This window comes from Lynx canadensis, chromosome F2 (genome assembly GCF_007474595.2).
Source record: "Lynx canadensis isolate LIC74 chromosome F2, mLynCan4.pri.v2, whole genome shotgun sequence".
Lineage (NCBI taxonomy): Eukaryota > Metazoa > Chordata > Mammalia > Carnivora > Felidae > Lynx > Lynx canadensis.
In genome coordinates, this window is record NC_044320.2 from 9,827,220 (window position 1) to 9,846,831 (window position 19,612).

At 41.7% G+C, this 19,612-nt stretch overlaps 1 protein-coding gene across 2 annotated transcripts in view; it reads right to left on the bottom strand.

The window, feature by feature from the left end:
• EFR3A (EFR3 homolog A) overlaps positions 1 to 19,612 on the bottom strand; it is a 104,340-nt gene that overhangs the window by 16,568 nt on the left and 68,160 nt on the right. For both annotated transcript variants that reach the window (XM_030303519.1, XM_030303520.2), the window contains 7 exons: positions 17,775 to 17,947; positions 17,255 to 17,330; positions 12,488 to 12,649; positions 11,473 to 11,604; positions 10,046 to 10,113; positions 8,946 to 9,073; positions 373 to 464 (listed from right to left, as the gene is read on the bottom strand). In XM_030303519.1, coding sequence (XP_030159379.1) covers positions 373 to 464; positions 8,946 to 9,073; positions 10,046 to 10,113; positions 11,473 to 11,604; positions 12,488 to 12,649; positions 17,255 to 17,330; positions 17,775 to 17,947 — 831 coding nt within the window. The remainder of the gene's footprint in view (positions 1 to 372; positions 465 to 8,945; positions 9,074 to 10,045; positions 10,114 to 11,472; positions 11,605 to 12,487; positions 12,650 to 17,254; positions 17,331 to 17,774; positions 17,948 to 19,612) is intronic.

A 19,612-nucleotide genomic window follows, 5' to 3' on the forward strand; every position in this document is an offset into this window, starting at 1 on the left:
TCTTTAAAAATAAACAGGATCTGGAGAGCTTCCTAATTTATAATAACAGGCCTTATGTGGTATTTTTTACTGATAAAAAAACTTAGTTCTGTTTCACGGATCCTTTTAGTACACTAAATTACAATGTAAGATCTAATGACATCATAATACATACTGTTAAGTTTATGCATCTTTACCGATAGCTGAGTTTCATAAAATGAATAAAAAATAAGCTCAAGGCTAAATCAGATTAGTGTACTAATAGTTTTGTTGAGTTGGGGGGAAATTTAGAGTTCTATTTGCTCCTGTTCAAAAGCCTGGAGGGGCACAAAACTCTTTTACACTGATGTCTCTCTCAAGAAAGCCCTCTGCCGGACACCTTCAGCAACTTACCACATCATCAGAAGGGATGCTGTTGGGCAAAATATCCACCTGAATGGATACGGTGTCCACAATACTTTTTCTTCTAGAAAGTCGATCTTCATCTAAAATAAAAATTGTATTTTCCCCATTATTTGCTAGTGAGAAATAGTATGTCCTTTATAAATTCTACTTCAGATTTCAAAAAATTTTAGAAAGTTAAAGACAGTCTGTTTCACTCTTTCTAAATAAAAGCACTGTGTTCTCAGACTCCTAAATTTCATCAAGCAGATTAAAAAAATAAAATTGGTGGGGTGAACTGAAATAAGGTTAATAGTTTTATTTTTCAATAAGGGGCATTCAGAACAGCAACAGTACCATTATCTGATAATGTAATCAAAACTAAAAGTCAACACTAAAGGGAGGGATTACAGAATCTAAATGGGGTATGTTCATTTTTGCTGAAAACTCCCAATACTGCCCCTATAGCTCTCATGTTTCCTCAAAAGTGCAAAAGCTGTGCACTAACTGGTTCCAGGGGGCAACTCGGGAGCCCACGTCTGCGAGGATGCCACGAACCACACTTGTGGACCAAAAGGGCCTGCTGCCCCGGGTAGGAGCTCCCTGCCACCCTTCCCGGCCACTCCACTGGCTCCTGACCTGTTGCTTAAGGCAACCACCTGGTCCGAAAACCCTCCCTTGGCTTCAATGCTCCAGCGCAGCCCCCTGCCCCTCCCTTCTGCACACTGGCTCACTTGCTTGGTCTCCACCAACTGTTCTAATCTTCCTTCCGCCGCCTCGTCTTCTTAGACCGAGTTACAATCCTGTCCTCAACTGCTCTTCTCGGGAGGCCTTTTTTCATAAACATCCTGTGTCTTCCTAACCAGTCAGCTCAACGGCTACTCCTTGGCCCCCTGCCTGCCTAATTACTTCATGGAAATTTCAATTTTTTTTTTATTATAATCTCCTTCCATACATGCTTTCCTACTTCAATTTTCTCTTTCCGCATTCAGCACATCTATTAAGCGATTAGGCACCATGTTCGCCGTGAGGGGCAGACTGCCGAATGAAGTCCACTCCAGACTAAAGGCGAAGACCGAAAACAAACAATTACACAAATGATGAGGTGTGATGGAGAAGCACAGGGTGCTAGGAGAACATCCAATAGTCATGGCTTCATCAGAAAAACGGAAGCCACTTTGAGGATCCCGATACACAGAATTAGAGGTTTATTCAACCATGGCTGGAATTGGACAAGTACATTCTCTCTTCTGAGCTCCAGCTCACTATTTTCCAATTTTCTATTCATCAGTTCTATTCCACATGTTCTAAGCCCAATTTTAGCATTTCTAATAAACTGTCTTTATCTCACACTGACCTATTTATTTTCAAGAGTGCCGTCATTAATATCCTTCATCTTTTTCGCCTCAATTCTTAGGATGGCTTCCTAGATGATCTAATTGCTCTCCCTTCTATATGAACAGCTATGAGTGCTGTTTCCAGAGTAAATCACTTTCCGTCTCAATTATAATTTTAAAACAAATACGGCTCCCTGACTAATGTAAAGCTTCCCAAGCTTTTGAAATTGGGCTTAAAACATGTCAGCGATAGGTGGAAGAGGCTGCCTCCACTGCAGGCTCTGGTGGCCCCAGGACCCACTCGGCTATTAGAAGTGCCGAGGAGATCAATATCCACACACCGGGAATGTTCCCAACAACAGCTGGGAAGCTCAGGTCTAGAGCCCATGTCTAACAGCACAGTCACTTCATATGCTGGCAATACCCCACCTTTCTAACCCTATTTTGTAAAGACTGTGGTTTTCTTCTACTGAAAGGGTCAAGAATGAAGAACTAAATGAAGGCCGGCAGAGATGAAGAAACTGGTTTCTCTCTTACCGACTACTTTTCTACTCCAAGGGAGCTTTCCACGGTAGTAATTAACACTGTTAATCACATGTGGTAGTTCACCCTCTTTGTAGGCAGACACGAGGACTGCAATTCCAGCTTCTCTGTGGTTTGGAGGGACCATGTAACTAGTTCTGGCCGATACAGTACAAGCAGTGCTCCAGAGAGCAGCTGCCCCATTCGGCTTGGATTCCGAATGGGATCATGAAGTCGCGCACAGTTAGTCTGAGCAACACATCTTTACTTTAAACCACCAAGACCCCACAAGTTTGTTACCACAACATAACTTGGCCAGGGTTCAGCGCTGGCGCTGACACTCTGGGCCAGATAATTTTCGGGCTGGGGTTTCTGTGTATTACATGATGTCAGCTTCTCCCACTAGAAGCCAGTAAGGCTACCCCATCTCTCCTTGCCCCAGTGGTGAGAACTAAAAATGTCCCCGGGACTCACAAATATTCATTGGCATGGGCAACATCACCCTCAGTTGAGAATCACTGACCCAGTCCATCCTGACTGATTGCAACCCTTTCTGTAATGTTCCCTGTATGTCACCATCACATCATAAGCTCCTTAAAACACTAACCACATCACTCCGCCAAGCTACCCACCTCTTGAGGAATTAAAAAGCCGTTCTGGGCTTACCAGCAGTAACTTCAACTGCCCCCTAATTTATCTAGCGTTCAAGTTAAATGTGCTATTCTCCCATCTCCGAGCATACTTTGGCCTATCTACCTTCCATACTTTCCTACAAACAGAAACCCCTACTGGAAATACTTTATTACCTGCCCTTCTTTATATCCTCACCACTATACAAATTCTCGTCTTTCAAGGCCTACTTGAATATCACTTCCTTAAAATATTAAATATTACTCCATGGGGCGCCTGGGTGGCGCAGTCGGTTAAGCGTCCGACTTCAGCCAGGTCACGATCTCGCGGTCCGTGAGTTCGAGCCCCGCGTCAGGCTCTGGGCTGACGGCTCAGAGCCTGGAGCCTGTTTCCGATTCTGTGTCTCCCTCTCTCTCTGCCCCTCCCCCGTTCATGCTCTGTCTCTCTCTGTCCCAAAAATAAATAAACGTTGAAAAAAAAAATTAAAAAAAAAATATTACTCCAATTATTTCTACTTACCCCTCTTTCCTCTACCTATAAAAATTTACTATCCATTACGACTGCTCTTTCCCCATCACCCTTCAGTCATGATTGCCCTTCTAACATTTTCCGGGCCTTGTACTAAGACATGTAAACAGACACCTTCTCTCATCAACCACAGCAGGGCTCAGTGACAGACTCTGTGCTTTGCATGTGCCATGCAGATATAAATTAGCAAACACGATGGCATCAGTGGCACTGTCACTGCTGACTTGCTTTTTGCCCTCGAAGCTGGCCAACTGTCAAGGTCTCCTCAGAACTCACAACGAGGAACAACCTGCTTCTCACAAAGAACCCCATAAAAGGATTTCTAGGTTAAAATATATAGGCTGATACATGGTATGGAAGAGTCAGCTTTAAGCCCAAGATAAAAATAAAGGGGGAAGAGAGGCATGGGCGCAGGAAAGGAATCACTGAGTGGCAAAATCAATGAGAACATAGTCCAGAGGGAGTGGATTTAAGAAGATTAAACATTTTTAAAGGGAAGGAAAAAAAAAGTAACGGGAAACTCTAATGCTGTATATTCACAACTTTTTTCTTTGGACCTACAGTCACCTGCTTACAGGTGCCAACTGTAATCAGATCTCGTATACAAAGTTCCCAGGATGGAAGCTGACAAGGATGATGCCCTCGTTCCTCCCCATGGGCCACCTGCATCTGCTCCTGACCCTTCCCCAGCCTCCTGAAATGCCACCTCACCGCAGCCTCTCGGACGGACTGTTCTGCTGACTCCAGAGAACTGCCTTGTCACCACCTCAGTGTCTTGATATATACACCCTTTGGAGAGACCCAGGCTTCCCTTCCTCAAGGGGGGCTGGGGCGCTCCCAGACACCGTGCCCTCTCCACTCTCCCATCCCGCCTGCTACTCTGCACCCTGGATCTGCTACTCACGGTGGTAATCATCATCTCTTCTTTTTGTTTTTAACTAGAACTTGGATGTTAGAAGCAATTCTTAGAGCTATGCCCAATTTCCTTCAGTGATGTTTTGCCGCCACTTGGTTTATCTGTGTATAACGTACGTAACTGCACTGAAATGTCTAAGAAACAGAGGAGACAGTGTGAATGCAAGAATGGCACAGAACTACATGAAATTGTTCTCAATGTAATTTCCCATGGCTCTATAAAAAAGTAAGACACAGGAACCGACTTCGCTGTATATATTAAGTCACAAATGTAATTAGAGCTGCTATACCACTCAGATTCCATTAAAAATCTACCTGTGGCAAAATGAAATTTCACACGTAAATTACACAAAATTCAAAGTGTCATAGTTTAATGCCAATACAGCTCATACAGATATAACTTTCCGCGCCCTAAAGAAAAAACACAAAATTCCATCTAGAGCTGATGCATATTTACAGAATAAAAACAACTAAAAAGTTACTGTCACCACGGAATAAAAAGTCCGTGTGATATAGAAGACAATCCCTTTTTTAAAAAAAGATTTTAAACCAGAACCTCTACTATTTCTCCAAAGGAGAAAATACTTTTATAAGCATATACTGATTGATATATAACAGGTTTTGATAACGCAGATAAAGGTATTCTTGTGTTATAAATGCTTTTGATCAATAGGACAAATTAACAAAATTCAAAATCCCGACTAAAAAATGAAGAAATTGAAAAACGACTAATACTATTCTTATGTTTATGTGGCATTTTGTTGTTTTTAAAAGTGCTTTCACGTATCTAACCAATTTAAGCCAAAAGGCTCAGCTACAGTTCCTGCTTCACAGATGAGAGACAAGTGGACAAGCCCAAGGCCGTGTGGCGAAGGCAGAGCCAAGCCCGCGTCCTTTTTTTCTCTTCACTCCTTCACCCCGAGAAGGCCTCCTCCCTGGGCCTCCTGCAAGCGTTCCCTATTCGCTAATTTCAAAATTCTCATTACAACCTCCGAACTCCCACACAAACCCCAGCCCTGACTCCGACTACAGGGCCCCCGACTGGGATGGCGTGAAAGATACTCACAAGAGGCCAATCCCCTAAACTAGCCACTCTTTCCTATTCATTTGTTAATAAAAACTCCTTCCTTCTATCATCCGAGACCCAAAACTACACATAGACAGTTACATGTGAAATGCATGGTTTCTTCTTTCTTTGCTTAAACTCAGTCATATCACCCAACCCTCCAAAACAAAAGCAAATGACAAAAATAAATGAAGCAGCAAATTCGCTCCACTCTTGCCCTCAGGGGGGGCACCACCTACCCAAGCGTCCAAGGCAGAAACCCCGACAAAATCTTTGGCTTTCTCTTTGCCCCCCCATATTAATCGACTGCTTCCAAGTTCTTTCTTGTACATTTTTCTAGAAGCCACCCACTCGGCTGTACTCTGTCGTCTCTCCTGGAGATTAATACAGAGCATTCTAAAGACGGTGCTCCGTCTCCACTGTGCTAAGCTACAACAGCGGAATACTTCTACAGTGCCTACCCCTGTTGACAATCACTCAATGACTCCCCACTGCTCGCAGAAGAGTGCAAACTAGTCGACCTGGTTCTACAATTTCCAACTCTATTCCACCAATTCAGTCCAAGTAGACTTATTTAATACTAATTCCCTGAAAAAGCCATGTTCTTGCCTCCCTCCACTCTTTCATACGTGCTTTCACTTCTGCGGGAAACACGTGTCTAACACTCGCTTCAGGCTCAGCCTAGGAATTTCTCCCTGTGGAAGACATCGCTGGCCCATCGAACCTGGACCGAATGCTCTCCTCACTGCTGCCTGGGACCCCTGAACTTCTCTGATCGGAGCCGTTAAGGTCTGTTGTGACTGCCCAGTTATTTACCCTGTTGGGAGACAAACTGTATCATGAATTAGCTTCTTTCCTATGCATGTGGCACAAAACTGGTAAAACACCATCTTGGGAAAACTGAGAAAAGAGTCACTCAAATCCTCTTCCATGTTCTGTGGTCCAAGATGAAGAACCCCGTTGAGGAAGACTATCAGTTTTGTGAAAGTAGAGGCTTCTACCTATCTCGTTCATTCCTGTTTCTGTTTGCACAGAAGCTAGAACTGTAAATACTCATAGGTACTTAATTAGACAAGTTTACTACAGCCACTGGCACCTCTGATTGATCTAGCTGAGGGGTATTACTGTACCCCTCATGGAGGAGCATTTCACACATGCCTAGACATGCACTATTCACTCAAATTCTGGGTTGAGATAGAAGAAAAATGCTGTAACTACCTAACGTTCATTGACCGCTTACTAGATGTCAGTCACCAATGGTTCGACAAACTTTAGGCAGACCATTCCTCTTTCTTTCAAACCAGTTGCCATTACATTTCAATCATGTGTCTGCCTTCTCTACTAGATTTTAATCCTTAATATCACTCTATCTTCAAAAATCCCCATGTTTGATATATAGTAGGCAATCAGTCAGGGTTTGTGGAATGCACGAAAAAATCCATCTGGATCAATAGGGATGAATGAACAATCTTGATGTACGTGGAAAAGAGTTAGCAAAATCAAGAGATTAAGCACCTAACTGAATAGGCAAGGCAGTGCATTCTAGTGGTGTTACCTCATCAAATTATTTCATTTCAACCTCATTATTCTCATTTGTAAACAAAGATAATGCTACCCTCTTCATCATTTTTAAGATTAAATGAGAAAATGAATACAAGCACTTATCTTAGTGACTGGCATGGAGTTAATGCATACTAAACAGCTGCTAATATTTTAATGACGACAGGTATAGACGCATGGTACACAAGAAACTAAACACGTTTTGCGTTCTATTGAAGGTATTATTCTTAAGTCCCCTACTTTTAAAAATAAATACCAGATGGTTACACAACACAAAGAAATCTTAATAACCAACTGATCATACCATAAAGTATCCCTGCATCTTTGGACTCTTTCTGCACTAAGGCAGGACGTATGTGCCGCAGACTGTTTCTAAACTATCAAAGTCTTGGGACACCTGGGTGGCTCAGTCGGTTGTGTCCGACTTTGGCTCAGGTCATGACCTTGTGGTTCGTGAGTTCGAGCCCCGCGTCGGGCTCTGTGCTGACGGCGCAGATTCTGGAGCCTGCTCCGGATCCTGTGTCTCTCTCTCTCTGCCTCTCCCCTGCTCACACTCTGTCTCCCTCTCTCTTAAAAACTATCAAAATCTTTATAAATTAAAAAATCTTATTCATACTGAGCGATTTCTATACAGTTACATAATTAAGTATACACTGAAATATATTCAGAATTCTTCCAGTGAATGATAGCAAGGCATTAAGAAAGAGAATATGTCTCTTAGGGGGTTGGGGGGAGAGCAAACCATCTGTTAAAAAACCAAACAGCACCATAATTTTCATTAAAAATTGTTACTCATTACAGAGTTAAAGGAACATGGTAAAAGGAAATAGCAGGGGGTGAAAATACACTACACTATGGCTACTGGGAAGGTGAAGGGAAACTTAATAACTGAACTTATAACCATATAAAACGTACAGGCCACTGGCTCCATTTCTACAAGGGAAATTTTACGAAGCTATTTTCCTAGAGGACGGGGAGGGAAGGGCAAAAGCCAAACTGACACTTGGATTTACCTTTGCGCTTGTGCCTGGGTTTGTGAGGTTTTTTGTCTGAAGGAAAGAGAGCTAAATCCAAATTATAAGAATGAAATATTTTAAAAGTCTTTAAAAAAAATCTTTTGAATTACAAAACGGTACTGATGTTTTATTCTTAGCACTTTTATATCCGCAAGGACTACAGAATGAGGTATAGAATCTTTTACAGTACAGAACGTAAAAGAAAATGCAAAAGCATTCGTTAACATCTCAGAGGATTATGAAATATCCTTGTAATAAATGTATCTATTTTGGATCCACATTATAAAAAAGACAGCTAGTTACCAAGATTGTACTACTTTTAAGCGATTAATCCAGAGAGCTACCTAACTCAAACCAAACAGTTCTCATATACAAGAGAGGTATCCTCAAAGCAAGAACTAGTTGTGCTAGAAAACTGAATGTTTATGCAATTATCAAATGAAAATGGAGGCGTAGGACAGAAATGCTTGGATTTCGTTTTTAAGGTAAAAATTAAATGCAAGATACCATGCAGCCTTGCCTCCAAAACAAGAATTATTTCAGGCAATGAGAAGAACAGAAAGAAATATACGGCACACACAGGAAAACCTATTAAAGCGTCTGAAGGTTTCTTCCACAGCAAACAGCCTGCACTCTTTCCAATAACCACAGTTGCCTAATTCATTCAGCTCAACAGGCACAGATCACTAATTAAACAAGTTACATAAATTTCCATAAGCCAAACACAATATGGGCTAATGAGGAAAGATTTCCATTTGCTTCTTCGTCTGAAGTACGACACTGATGTATTAAGTATAGTAACGATCACGTGAGGCCTCAAACCGCTCATGATAAAATCACAGGGCTTTAAGAGATTGGCTAAAGGTTTTCAAGCGCAAAATTCTAAAGCGAAAATAAAACCTCTTAAGCATTTGAGAAACCTCTTAAGCGAGCACCTTGCTAACTGAGTTCATGGAAACGTTACTGAAACGTAATCACCGGAGTCGGGTTCGAATCGCCCTCCCCTTTTACCTGTTACTTGCGGCACATACGGTACCGACAACCTCTCGACACTGTAACCGCTTCCGCCTAGTGACTCCGCGATCTTGTTGGTCAAAAAGCATAAACTTTTGTCATGCTTCTCTAAAGATTTCGGAAGCCTGTCAGGGTGATCAAAACAAAAGTCACGCAGAATTATTTAAATTACTGAGCACAAATAAGTTAACACGCAAGCACTCCAGATCAATGCCTGAAGACAACGATAAACACAACTTAAACTGTAATTAGTAACAGAAAAATCGGTGTCGTTTTGGTGACTAATTGGACCATAAGCACGCACGGCCTGTGGTCCCATATGTTAAGCATTCGGCTGGGATTCCTTCTCCAGTAACATCCCAATGGGGCAAGTCAGCCTTAATTATTCTGTGGGTCTTCACACATCAGATGATGAAAAGGAGTCAATTCATCTTTAACTTCCATGCTAATTAAAACTGAGAGAAGAAAATCAGAAGCGCAGCTCACTGATGATGAGTGAAGCGCGTATTACGAAGCTAAATGCTAGGAAGCACTTGCCCAAGAGGAGCACCCAGGTTCACTTTGTGTTCAAACTGCCGGATACTATCTCACGCTAACACTTGCAGCATGAACTGCTTTGGCAGCCTCAAGTTGGAATAAAGTACTGTTCACGTACATCTTCCATCTGAAGAGCAAGGGAGAATGCAGGGCATAACACTGATTCTCCTTAAAACATTCTCTCTCCCACCATGCGACGAGTACTGTTCTCTTTTACTGAAGGTCTCGAACAGGGTACTGTATTCACTTAAAGGCTGGCTTATTTATCTATGAGAACATGTTCTATTTTAGAGATATATCTCCATATTAAAAAAAAAAAAAGGCAAGGTAAGGTTTTTCACCAAGGATAGACTCCATGTGTGCATGAGTCTACATTTATAATGTACGAGAACTTTGTTATAGCAAAGGAAGAAGTCAGATGCGTTAAATGACAGAAATCCCAAACGACTGTTATAAACCACCAGAAACCATCCTAGCAGGAGTGTAATCCTTGACAATCGCCACTGGTTGGTTTCTAAGTCAGTAGTACCCCTTCCTTAAAATGTAAAGAATCAACATACATGCACTTCTCTCTGAAAATATGCTCTGGTAGAAAATAAGGAGCTTCCATAGTTCGAATTTCAATCACCTGAAAAATATCCAAAAACAAACCAAAACAAGATGAAAACCTCGCCCCTCACAACCTGGCTGTGAAAATTCGGGAAACTAAAAACAGAGAAATTAAACATTTATTAAAAATACCGGCACTTTATTTTGGAATTTAAGCTACATTTTAGAGCCCAAATGCTCATTTTATTTTCACATTTGTTATTTCAAATTATTTCACATTTATTATTTCAAAACTTCAGGAGGTCTCAAAACCATGAGAATAAAATAATACACATAGTAAAAAACAACAAGAACATATTACATTTGATTAAGCCTACCACAACAGGATAAGAACACCTATTTTCTCAAATGCCACTGCCCTGGACCAAGCACCGGGCCCTCAGCACCCTCACTCTCCTGTGCCATCTTCTGGGGCCCATGCACGAGGTCTCAATGCGCTTCTGGGATCTGTCCCCTCCATCCCACTGGGGGCAACTTGGAGGGGGCAATCTGCTTTTGTAACATCTGTATCTCTCATGACAGGCATCAAATATTAGCTCAAACAATTGCTTAACGAATCAATGTTTTCTTTCTTAGAATGCACTGAACACCTACATTTTAGCGTGGACTGAGAGATGTGCTTCTAATATTATAAAAATAAGGCTCTCCTTGACCGATATCTTTAAAGAATAAAAATTAGAGTGGACTTTCTCTGCCAGGTAAGTGAAAACATGTATTAAATTTTGCAAGTAGCTATTAAATGAGGTACTGCTGAAAAAAGCTGAATATAGTTGAATGTTTTTCTCCAATAATTCAACCTGTGGAGGCACACCTGGGTGGCTTAGCTGGTTAAGCGACCGACTTCTCACGGTTCGTGAGTTCGAGCCCCACACTGGGCTCTCTGCTGACAGTGTAGAGCCTGCTTAGGATCCTCTGTCTCTGTCCCTTCCCTGTGCATGTGCACATGCTCTCTCTCCCAAAAATAGACATTAAAAAAAACATTCAACCTCTGAGATCTGGCTCAAACAGATTGGCTTAAAGCAATAACTAAAATAGTATAAACCAGTATAATAAAAAATAATTTCGATACTAAGATTCATAACGGTTTAAAGGGAAAACAATTATGTAAGAATTCACATGACTTATTCTAGAAGAAAACCACGTATTCTACTTGACCACCACACAAAAAAGTTCTAATAAAACAGGCACCAAAGAAAATATAAACACTAGCTGTAGTTTTAGTTTCAATTAGTCACTACTAAAAAAGTGATGCATATTTTTACAGCATTATCTTTATAATCTGACACACAATCATCAAAATCGAAAATCATCATCTCTGGAAGAAAATCAGTCACTTTTATATAGAAATCAAGTTGAAGAACTTTCCTAAATACGTTACCTTGCTGACGTGCTGGCAAAACGCTGGGACGGCTATCATCTGACTTACAAAGTTGAGATAGGCCGCAACCAGAGCCATGATTCCACAGCGATGGAACATGGACAAATTATCCTCATTGATAATCGCACTGTCCTTTAATAAAAAAACAAACACGGCTGACAGATCAAGGTCTTACGCTCCACCAGCATTTTCTCTATGACTATGCTGAAAAATGGCAGGTCGTTTGGAGTGCTGATAAAAATGTCACCTTATAAGAAGTTATTTTTTAAAGAATTCTAAAAGGAAAATAAATGTCCATATACAGAGGAGTTAAATCTCTCAAATAGCTCTGTCTTAGGAAAGTCTTTTGGGGTCGGGGGCAGGAAATACACAAAAAGACACACGTGTATATGTATGCACACATACACATACATGTATCTTATATTAAAATACACATCTGATATGTATTCCCATTACATGCCGTCCTTTCAATACGTAACGCTTACACTCCGATTAAACAGCTACATTCGTAACGGCTATGGACTGACCCTCTCCCCCGCCAGACCGAGAGCATGGGCAGAGGGACCGTGCTGTTCTTTCATCACAGTATTCCCATGGCTTTGAACAAATTTAGCACACAACTGATGCTCATTCAGTATTTGTTAAAAGAATGAATGTGATCATAACCTTGAGTATTTTAGAGTTAAAAGTAGACGCCTCCCTTTTAAACTTCATGTCCTTGTGGCACCTGGGTGGCTCAGTCGGTTAAGTGTCCGGCTCTTGATTTTAGTTCAGGCCCTGATCTCACGGTTCATGAGTTCGAGCCCCGAGTTGTGCTCTGCGCTGTTAGCACAAAGCCTACTTGGGATTCTCTCTCTGCCCCTTCTCCTCTCCCTCCATCTCTCAGAATAAATACATAAACTTAAAAAAATAAAAATGAAATTAATGACGTTGGATAAAGGCAACACCACTATAAAGATGGTATCTAGTTCATAAAGAAAAATGTTTTCTTCAATGAAAGATGACAAAAGCATACCTGTAAAGCAATGGCTAACCGAATGAGATCAATGACCACTTCCTCATTGGCCAATTCAATAGTGATAAGAGCAAGAGAAGTATAAAGTAGCTCATAGTTTTTCTGAACATTGTCTTCCTCTTTACAGCCCAAATATATGTGCCGATAGAGTTGTTGCCCATTCTGAAAAGGGAAATGAGGAAAAAGATGACTTTGCTTAAAGTGTAGTACAGACAGATGTCCCATGCCCAGAACTGCGTACACAGTAGCTCTTATTACATAACTAAACATGGAAGAGAAACTGAAGCTGATAATCAGATAATCATATTGTATTACGACTATCAATACCAACAAACGAACTACAAGCTAACATCAGAGTTGAAGAGTGAATCATAAATAAAAACAGCAAGTAGGAAACAGTTCTAGTGTAAACAATGAAAATGCTTTTAGCGATCATTTGAAAAGACAAAAGCAACTTATGGGTTGATTCGGGAAAAAGGTGAAACGCCTGACAGAATCATGGGAGAGACTTCTGCAACGCAGCCTTGGCAAGGATAAAAGAAAACAAAACATCTGGCTCCGGGGAAATGCGCTCGGGCTCCTGGCCTTCACAGGCAGTCTCCTGTGAGGCGGCTTAGGGGCTGTCAGGGAGGAGCACCCGCAGGTTCTGCTGTACTCTGGCATGGAGGGACCGTGGAGGGACGATGGAGGGACCAGGGAGGGACCAAAGGCCAGCCCAGAGCCCTATACGAGGGAGAGGTTATCCCACTCCAGGGACTGCAAAAGGGTCCCCCCAAACCAAACTAATCTAGGTAAGTTGATACAGAATACGGAAGCTTTCCCTATCCAAAGCATTCCTGGGTACGGGGCCAACTGCTAAGTGAGAGCTGACAAAAACAGAAGCGTGTTTCCCATTTAAAGTCACTGTGTGGTAATGAACTCAACTCGCTGCACTGGTTCTCCACACGAACTGAAGCCACAATCCCTGGGCGACTGGAATGACCACTGTGTTTCTACCCTCCCCGCTGCCCATCCCAATACGATTTATGGTTACGAAGCCCAAGCCTCGGTATTTTTGAAGCACAGAGCTCCCCAGGTGATTCTGACATGCAGCCAGGATTAAGAACACTAGGGGCTTAGTCTTTCAGACGTGGAGGGACTTGACCTGAACACTCCGGACTTGTTTCTCAGCAGATTCATCTGGTTGTTCACGTCGGGGAAAGAGCCGATGGGCAAGACCAGCACAGTCTCCTGAGTCCAGAGTCTGGCTCTCTCAAATGGTTCTATGCTTGGGCGTGTGACAATGGTGTATGTACTGGGCCCTCCCCGACCCTTTCCGGAATCCTGTGGTTCCCGAAGGCGATCAACGTTAAAGCGCGCACATGTGGGAGTTTAGATACCGGGCTCCTTAAGTGATTCAAGGTGGTTTTCTACCTACTGCATACCCATCATGTTAGATAACTTGAAAATCGAACATTACGTACTACCATAACAGAGTGTAAATCAGCGTGAGGACTTCACGAAGCGGTTTGGCACGGTCTAGCAAATCTGAAGAACGCATGACCCCTTACTTGGCAAGGCCTCTCCTACGGGCCTCAGAGAAATGGGCTGCCCACAGCACACCACGCGTACAGTAACACTCACGACAGCCCCAAACTAAGGACCATTCAAACGTCCCCGACAGGAGAACGCGTAACTTTAGTGTGTTCGTGGTCCGCAACACTACGCGGCTACGCACGTGAACAAAATTTACCAAAGCAGAGCTAAACGAAAGACCTAAGAGTACACGTGACACAGTCTGGTTCCTTTCATACAAAATACAAAAACTGACAAAACCCTACTACTGTATTGTTCAGGGAGCTACAGATGAACACGTAGGTGGCAAACCGTGAAGGGGGGGGAAAGAAAGGCAACGAGTCCGTTTTCATGAAAGAACAGGGATTTCCCGCCGAGGAAGACGCGGGGCTGCGGTGGGGCGGGCGCGGCGGCGCCTCCGCTGTTGGGCCAACCGGACGGTGCCCGCACCTGCTACATTTCAAAACAACTCGTGCTTTCTTCCTCCGCGGGATTCCCTCAACTGCCGACACCGTTCCCGAGAGCTCCCCCGCGTGGCGACATTCGGTCAGGAGTAGAGCTTTGGGCACCAGACACTGAGCGGCGACGGCTCTTCCTTGTGCCCGGAAGTGCAGCCGCGTCAGGAAATGAGAGGCGAAGGAGCGCCTCCCAACGTCAACTGTGAAGCTTCCTGCCTGGGACGCGGGTTTTCCAAACACAGACCCAAAGCCTAAGATGTCCCTAAGGCGCGGGGATGGAGCAGTCTTGGGCTGGGTAGTGATATCCAGAGGGCGATCCATCATCCCCTGACTAGAGAGCCCCGACTTTATTTCCTTTAGGCCTCTGCTGATATCGCCACAAGGTGCCAGTTAAAGTTGCATAAGAAACCAAGCAACATTTTGACTCACAGAATAAACTGGAAGGTAAATGAAAAAGGCTGTCCAGTTATAAAGATAAAATTGAATTTGACAAAAATGAACACTATCGTATACTATACGATACACTAATGTATACTATATCGTATACACTACGATATACCAGAAAGAAATGGCTCATACTAACAGTACCAAATGCTTTGCCAGTTATTTAACATTATAAAATGGAAGGATAACTAATCCAGAGAACTTTAAAAATTCAAAACTTTTAATAATTTAGACATGGAATAATAGTCTAATCTTTCAGTTCAACTGGACCCTTCCAAACTGGTTGGCTCGCAAAATTAAGCAACGAAAAGGAGTATTTGTTACTGTCACACTAGATAAAATAAAATGAATCCAGTCCTCAAATTCAGGATTGCTTAATGTCATTATATAAAGTCAAAACCTAAAAGTCAACTATCAATGAGTTTTCAAAATTCATTCTATTTATCATGATTAAAATTTCTTCAGTGATGAGAAACTTCTTTTGTTAACTGGATAATATAAAGAAATACTGAAAAAGTAAAAGCTGGAAAGAGTTAATGCCTTTGCCCTATTTATTAACCACTTTTTTCATATATAACATAGCCAAACAAAGAATCATTTTACTCACATTAATTCAGTGACAGTATTTCATTAATCATTTTTTAAATTATTTTAGAAAGAGCATACACATCTGTGAGTGGGGGAAACGGGCAGAGGGAGAAAACGAGAGAGAGAGAGAGAGAGAGAGAGAGAGAGAGAGAGCGCGCGCGCGCGCGCAAGTGGGGGAAACAGGGAGAGAAAGAATCTGAAGCAGGCTCCATGCTGAGCAGGAGGGCTTGACACAGGGATTGACACAGGTCAATCTCATGACCCTGGCATCGTGACCTGAGGGATAAAGAGTCGGACGCTCAACCGACTGAGCCACCCAGGCACCCCTATAAATCATTTTTCAAATGAAGGGTTTTTTTTTCAATTTTTTAAATGTTTATTTATTTTTGAGAGAGAGAGACAGAGCGAGCGAGCCCTCAATGAAGTTTTAAACTGTAGGGGCATTAACTTGAAACACAGCGATCAACAGTAATAGCAAAATAAAAGATGGTGACAGGGACAAAGCATGGCCTAGTAATGAGCCAAAAAAAGAACGGGTGTTATAGACGTCTGCATCTATCTTCCTATGGGGCTGTCTGCTGTTCCCTGCACCTCTAAAGACCAAAGCACTTATCCACCATGACTGGGATTATCTTGAAGCCAGCTGGCATGTTTGTGTCATGGAGACTGTTGTATCTCCCAATGTGGAGCTCAGAATCTAGCAAATACTCAAGCTTTGGATGAAGAATACACAGAAAAATTATTCACTATGCTAAATAACTTTTAAGTGTCATGATTTTCTAAATTCAGCTACCAGCCAAGAAACCTACAAAATTTAAGTGATCGGGGGGTGCCTGGATGGCTCAGTTGGTTAAGTGTCCAACTTTGGCCTCAGGTCACGATCTCAAGCTTTGTGAGTTCAAGTCCGGCATCGGGCTCCATGCTGGCAGTGCAGAGCCTCCTTGGGATTCTCTCTCTGTGTCTCTCCTTCTTGCTCTCTGCCCCTCCCCCACTTGCACGTGCGCTTGCTCTCTAAATAAATAAATAAATAAATTTAAGTAATCATAATGAAAATCTAGTTAAGTATGATTTAGAAGGGCAGAAATCCTGCCTACCTCATCTTCATATCCCAAATAATGCACAGAATAATGCCTAATACAGTAAACACTCATTATATTTATTTCTTCAATAGTGATAAGTATTTTCAAAAACAAGCCATTAAAAGCGGAATCAGTGTGTGTGTTTGGGGTGGAGAGGAGTGTGGGACAGAAATTATGGGGAGACATTTTACTCAAAGGAAGAATTTAGAATTTAGAATTTACCATAGCATCCAACAATGCTTAAACACAGGCTAGAAGAGATACCATCAAGATAGGTGTGGTAAGGTGGGAGGGCTAAAGGTGGCTTGGGGGCGCCTGGGTGGCTCAGCCGGTCAGGCATCCAGCTTCGGCTCAGGCTCAGGTCATGATCTCGCAGTTTGTGGGTTTGAGCCCCGCACTGGGCTCTGTGCTGGCAGCTCAGAGCCTGGAACCTGCTTCGTATTCTGTGTCTCCTTCTCTCTCTGCCCCTCCCCCCATCTCAAAAATGAACTTAAATAAAAAAAAAAAAAAAAGATGGCAGCTTGAGACTTCCAACTCCAAACCTGAACGGCTTCCTTTTAAGGTCACAGATCAATATATAACTACCTAACAAGTCAAACAGCTATAACTTATATCATGCATTATTTTTATGAAAATAATCTTACCTTTTTCATGAAACTTGTGTCTTGTCTACAAATTTTTTCTCTTTTTATCTTTAGGTCAGCTACATCTGGTATTATTCTAGAGACAACAGATCATTTTTCATGAATAGCACATTTAGTTATAAAATTGTACCTTCTAGGGTATATCATAGTTATACTTAGGAATTTGAACTTTTCAACACATTTCAATGAGCATTTGAAATAAGCCTATATGTAATGATACTACTGAATTACCAACCTCAATTAAGGGGAATTTCATAAAATCATCTTGACTCCTGTCATTCCTAAGTTTAAAGCAAAGCCAAGATAAAAGTCACATAACTAGCGATTACTAATAGACGAGATCTCTGCAAATACATTAAAAGACCTTTAAACATTTGCTCTCTTAATTAATAATTAAATTGCCTCAATACCAATTAAACTTTGAATAAATCTTAAAAATCTTAGATTAAAAAAATCACAATATTAAATACATTAAATTTAAAAACATTATCATTAAGCCTATTTCAAAATGGCCCAATACCTGATCCCTCGAAGTTTTGCCCTGTTGTCATGGCGATCCACGAGGTTATGCATTACTTCCAAGACTAACTGTCTCAGTTCATAGTCTTCCATGAGGGATGGTGATAACAAAGGATCCAGAAAAGACCCAGGCAGTGCAGTAACAATTGTCTTTGCTTTATATCCAGAGGTTACCTGATTACAGGGAGGAAAAACAAAGAAACAAAAAACCTTTGTCATGAATCCTTCTTTGATAAAATGCTCAAACTGTTTTATAAGAACCATAAACTTAGGGAAACAGCAATTATGAACATAAACCTGAATGAAAAACAAAGAGGAAATTTCTAAGGTAGTGAGGATTTTTCTGAATTTACAAAAATACCATAATGAAGAGAATAAAATTAATACAAGCACATGCTTACCATGTGCCAGGCACGAATCTAAAGATGCACTGTATGAGTATTAACCTCATCTTCTCCTCATCCCTATGAGGCAGGCATCAGTGTGTACCCCCATTTGGTGAAGAAAAGAGGCTCAGAGAGGGTTAAGAATCTATGGGACAGGTAGTCAGTACTAAATGGACACAAGGTATTAGGTAGCAAATAGTACAGGTAAGACCTCAAAATTTTAAATTTAAATTGGCAAATTTTTCTTCTAAAGTAAACAGTTTAGGTTAACAGGAATACATTTTTATTTTGGAAAGCTGTACTTTATTCATTACTTGCTTTGACATTTCCGGATGTTATCTCCATTGTTCCAAATTTAAAGCTTTTAAAGAGAAAATACTTAAATGCTATTAAACATTTTAACCATACCACATAGACATTCATTCGGGTGACTAAGTGGTACAATTAGGATTAGAGACAAGATGATTTATTCAGGGTACTTGTTTTTAATGAAAAGGCTTAAAAACAAAAGAAATTCCAGGTGGGGAATCTAGATTCAGGATTACAAATATGAACATCTGACATTTACATTTGGGCACTTACTACAATTTGAGGTGATTTTATTTATTTTTAAATGTTTATTTATTTATTGAGAGAGACAGAGAGACAGTGAGAGGGAGGGAGGGAGAGAGAGAGATGGAGGGAGGGAGGGAGGGAGGGAGGGAGGGAGAGAGATGGAGGGAGGGAGGGAGGGAGGGAGAGAAAGAGGGAGGGAGAGAGGGGAACGTGGGCAAGAGAAGGAAAGAGAGAATCCCAAGCAGGTTCCACACTCAGCTCAGAGGCCAACACTGGGCTCGATCTCACCAACCGTGAGATTACGACCTGAGCCGAAATCAGGAGTCAGAGGCTTAACTGACTGAGCCACTCAGGCGTCCCTCGGACGGAGGTGATTTTATAAGTAAGCAAGGAAATTGGTAGGACAACTGCTACCCACCTAGAAAAGTTAAAAATATATCCAAGTCTCACATCACAGACAAAAATCAACTTCAAAGATGCAGCTATGGAAAACTAAATTTTAGGGGCACCTGGGTGGCTCAGGTGGTTAAGTGTCTGATTCTGATTTTGGTTTAGGTCATCATCTCACAGTTTGTGCGACTGAGCCCCACACTGGGCTTTGCTCTGACAGCATGGATCCTGCCTGAGATTCTCTCTGTTTCTCTGCCCCTCCTCTGTTTGCTCTTAAGCATGCACTTTCTCTCTCTCTCAAAATAAATTTTAAAAAAAAGAGCCAAATTTGAGAAACTTTTATAAGAAAATATAAACAAAATGCATTAGTATCATAAGAGGGGGTAAGGGTTCTTTTTTTTTTTTAATTTTTTTAATGTTTTTATTTATTTTTGAGACACAGAGAGACAGAGCATGAGCAGGGGAGGGGCAGAGAGAGAGGGAGACACAGAATCCAAAGCAGGCTCCA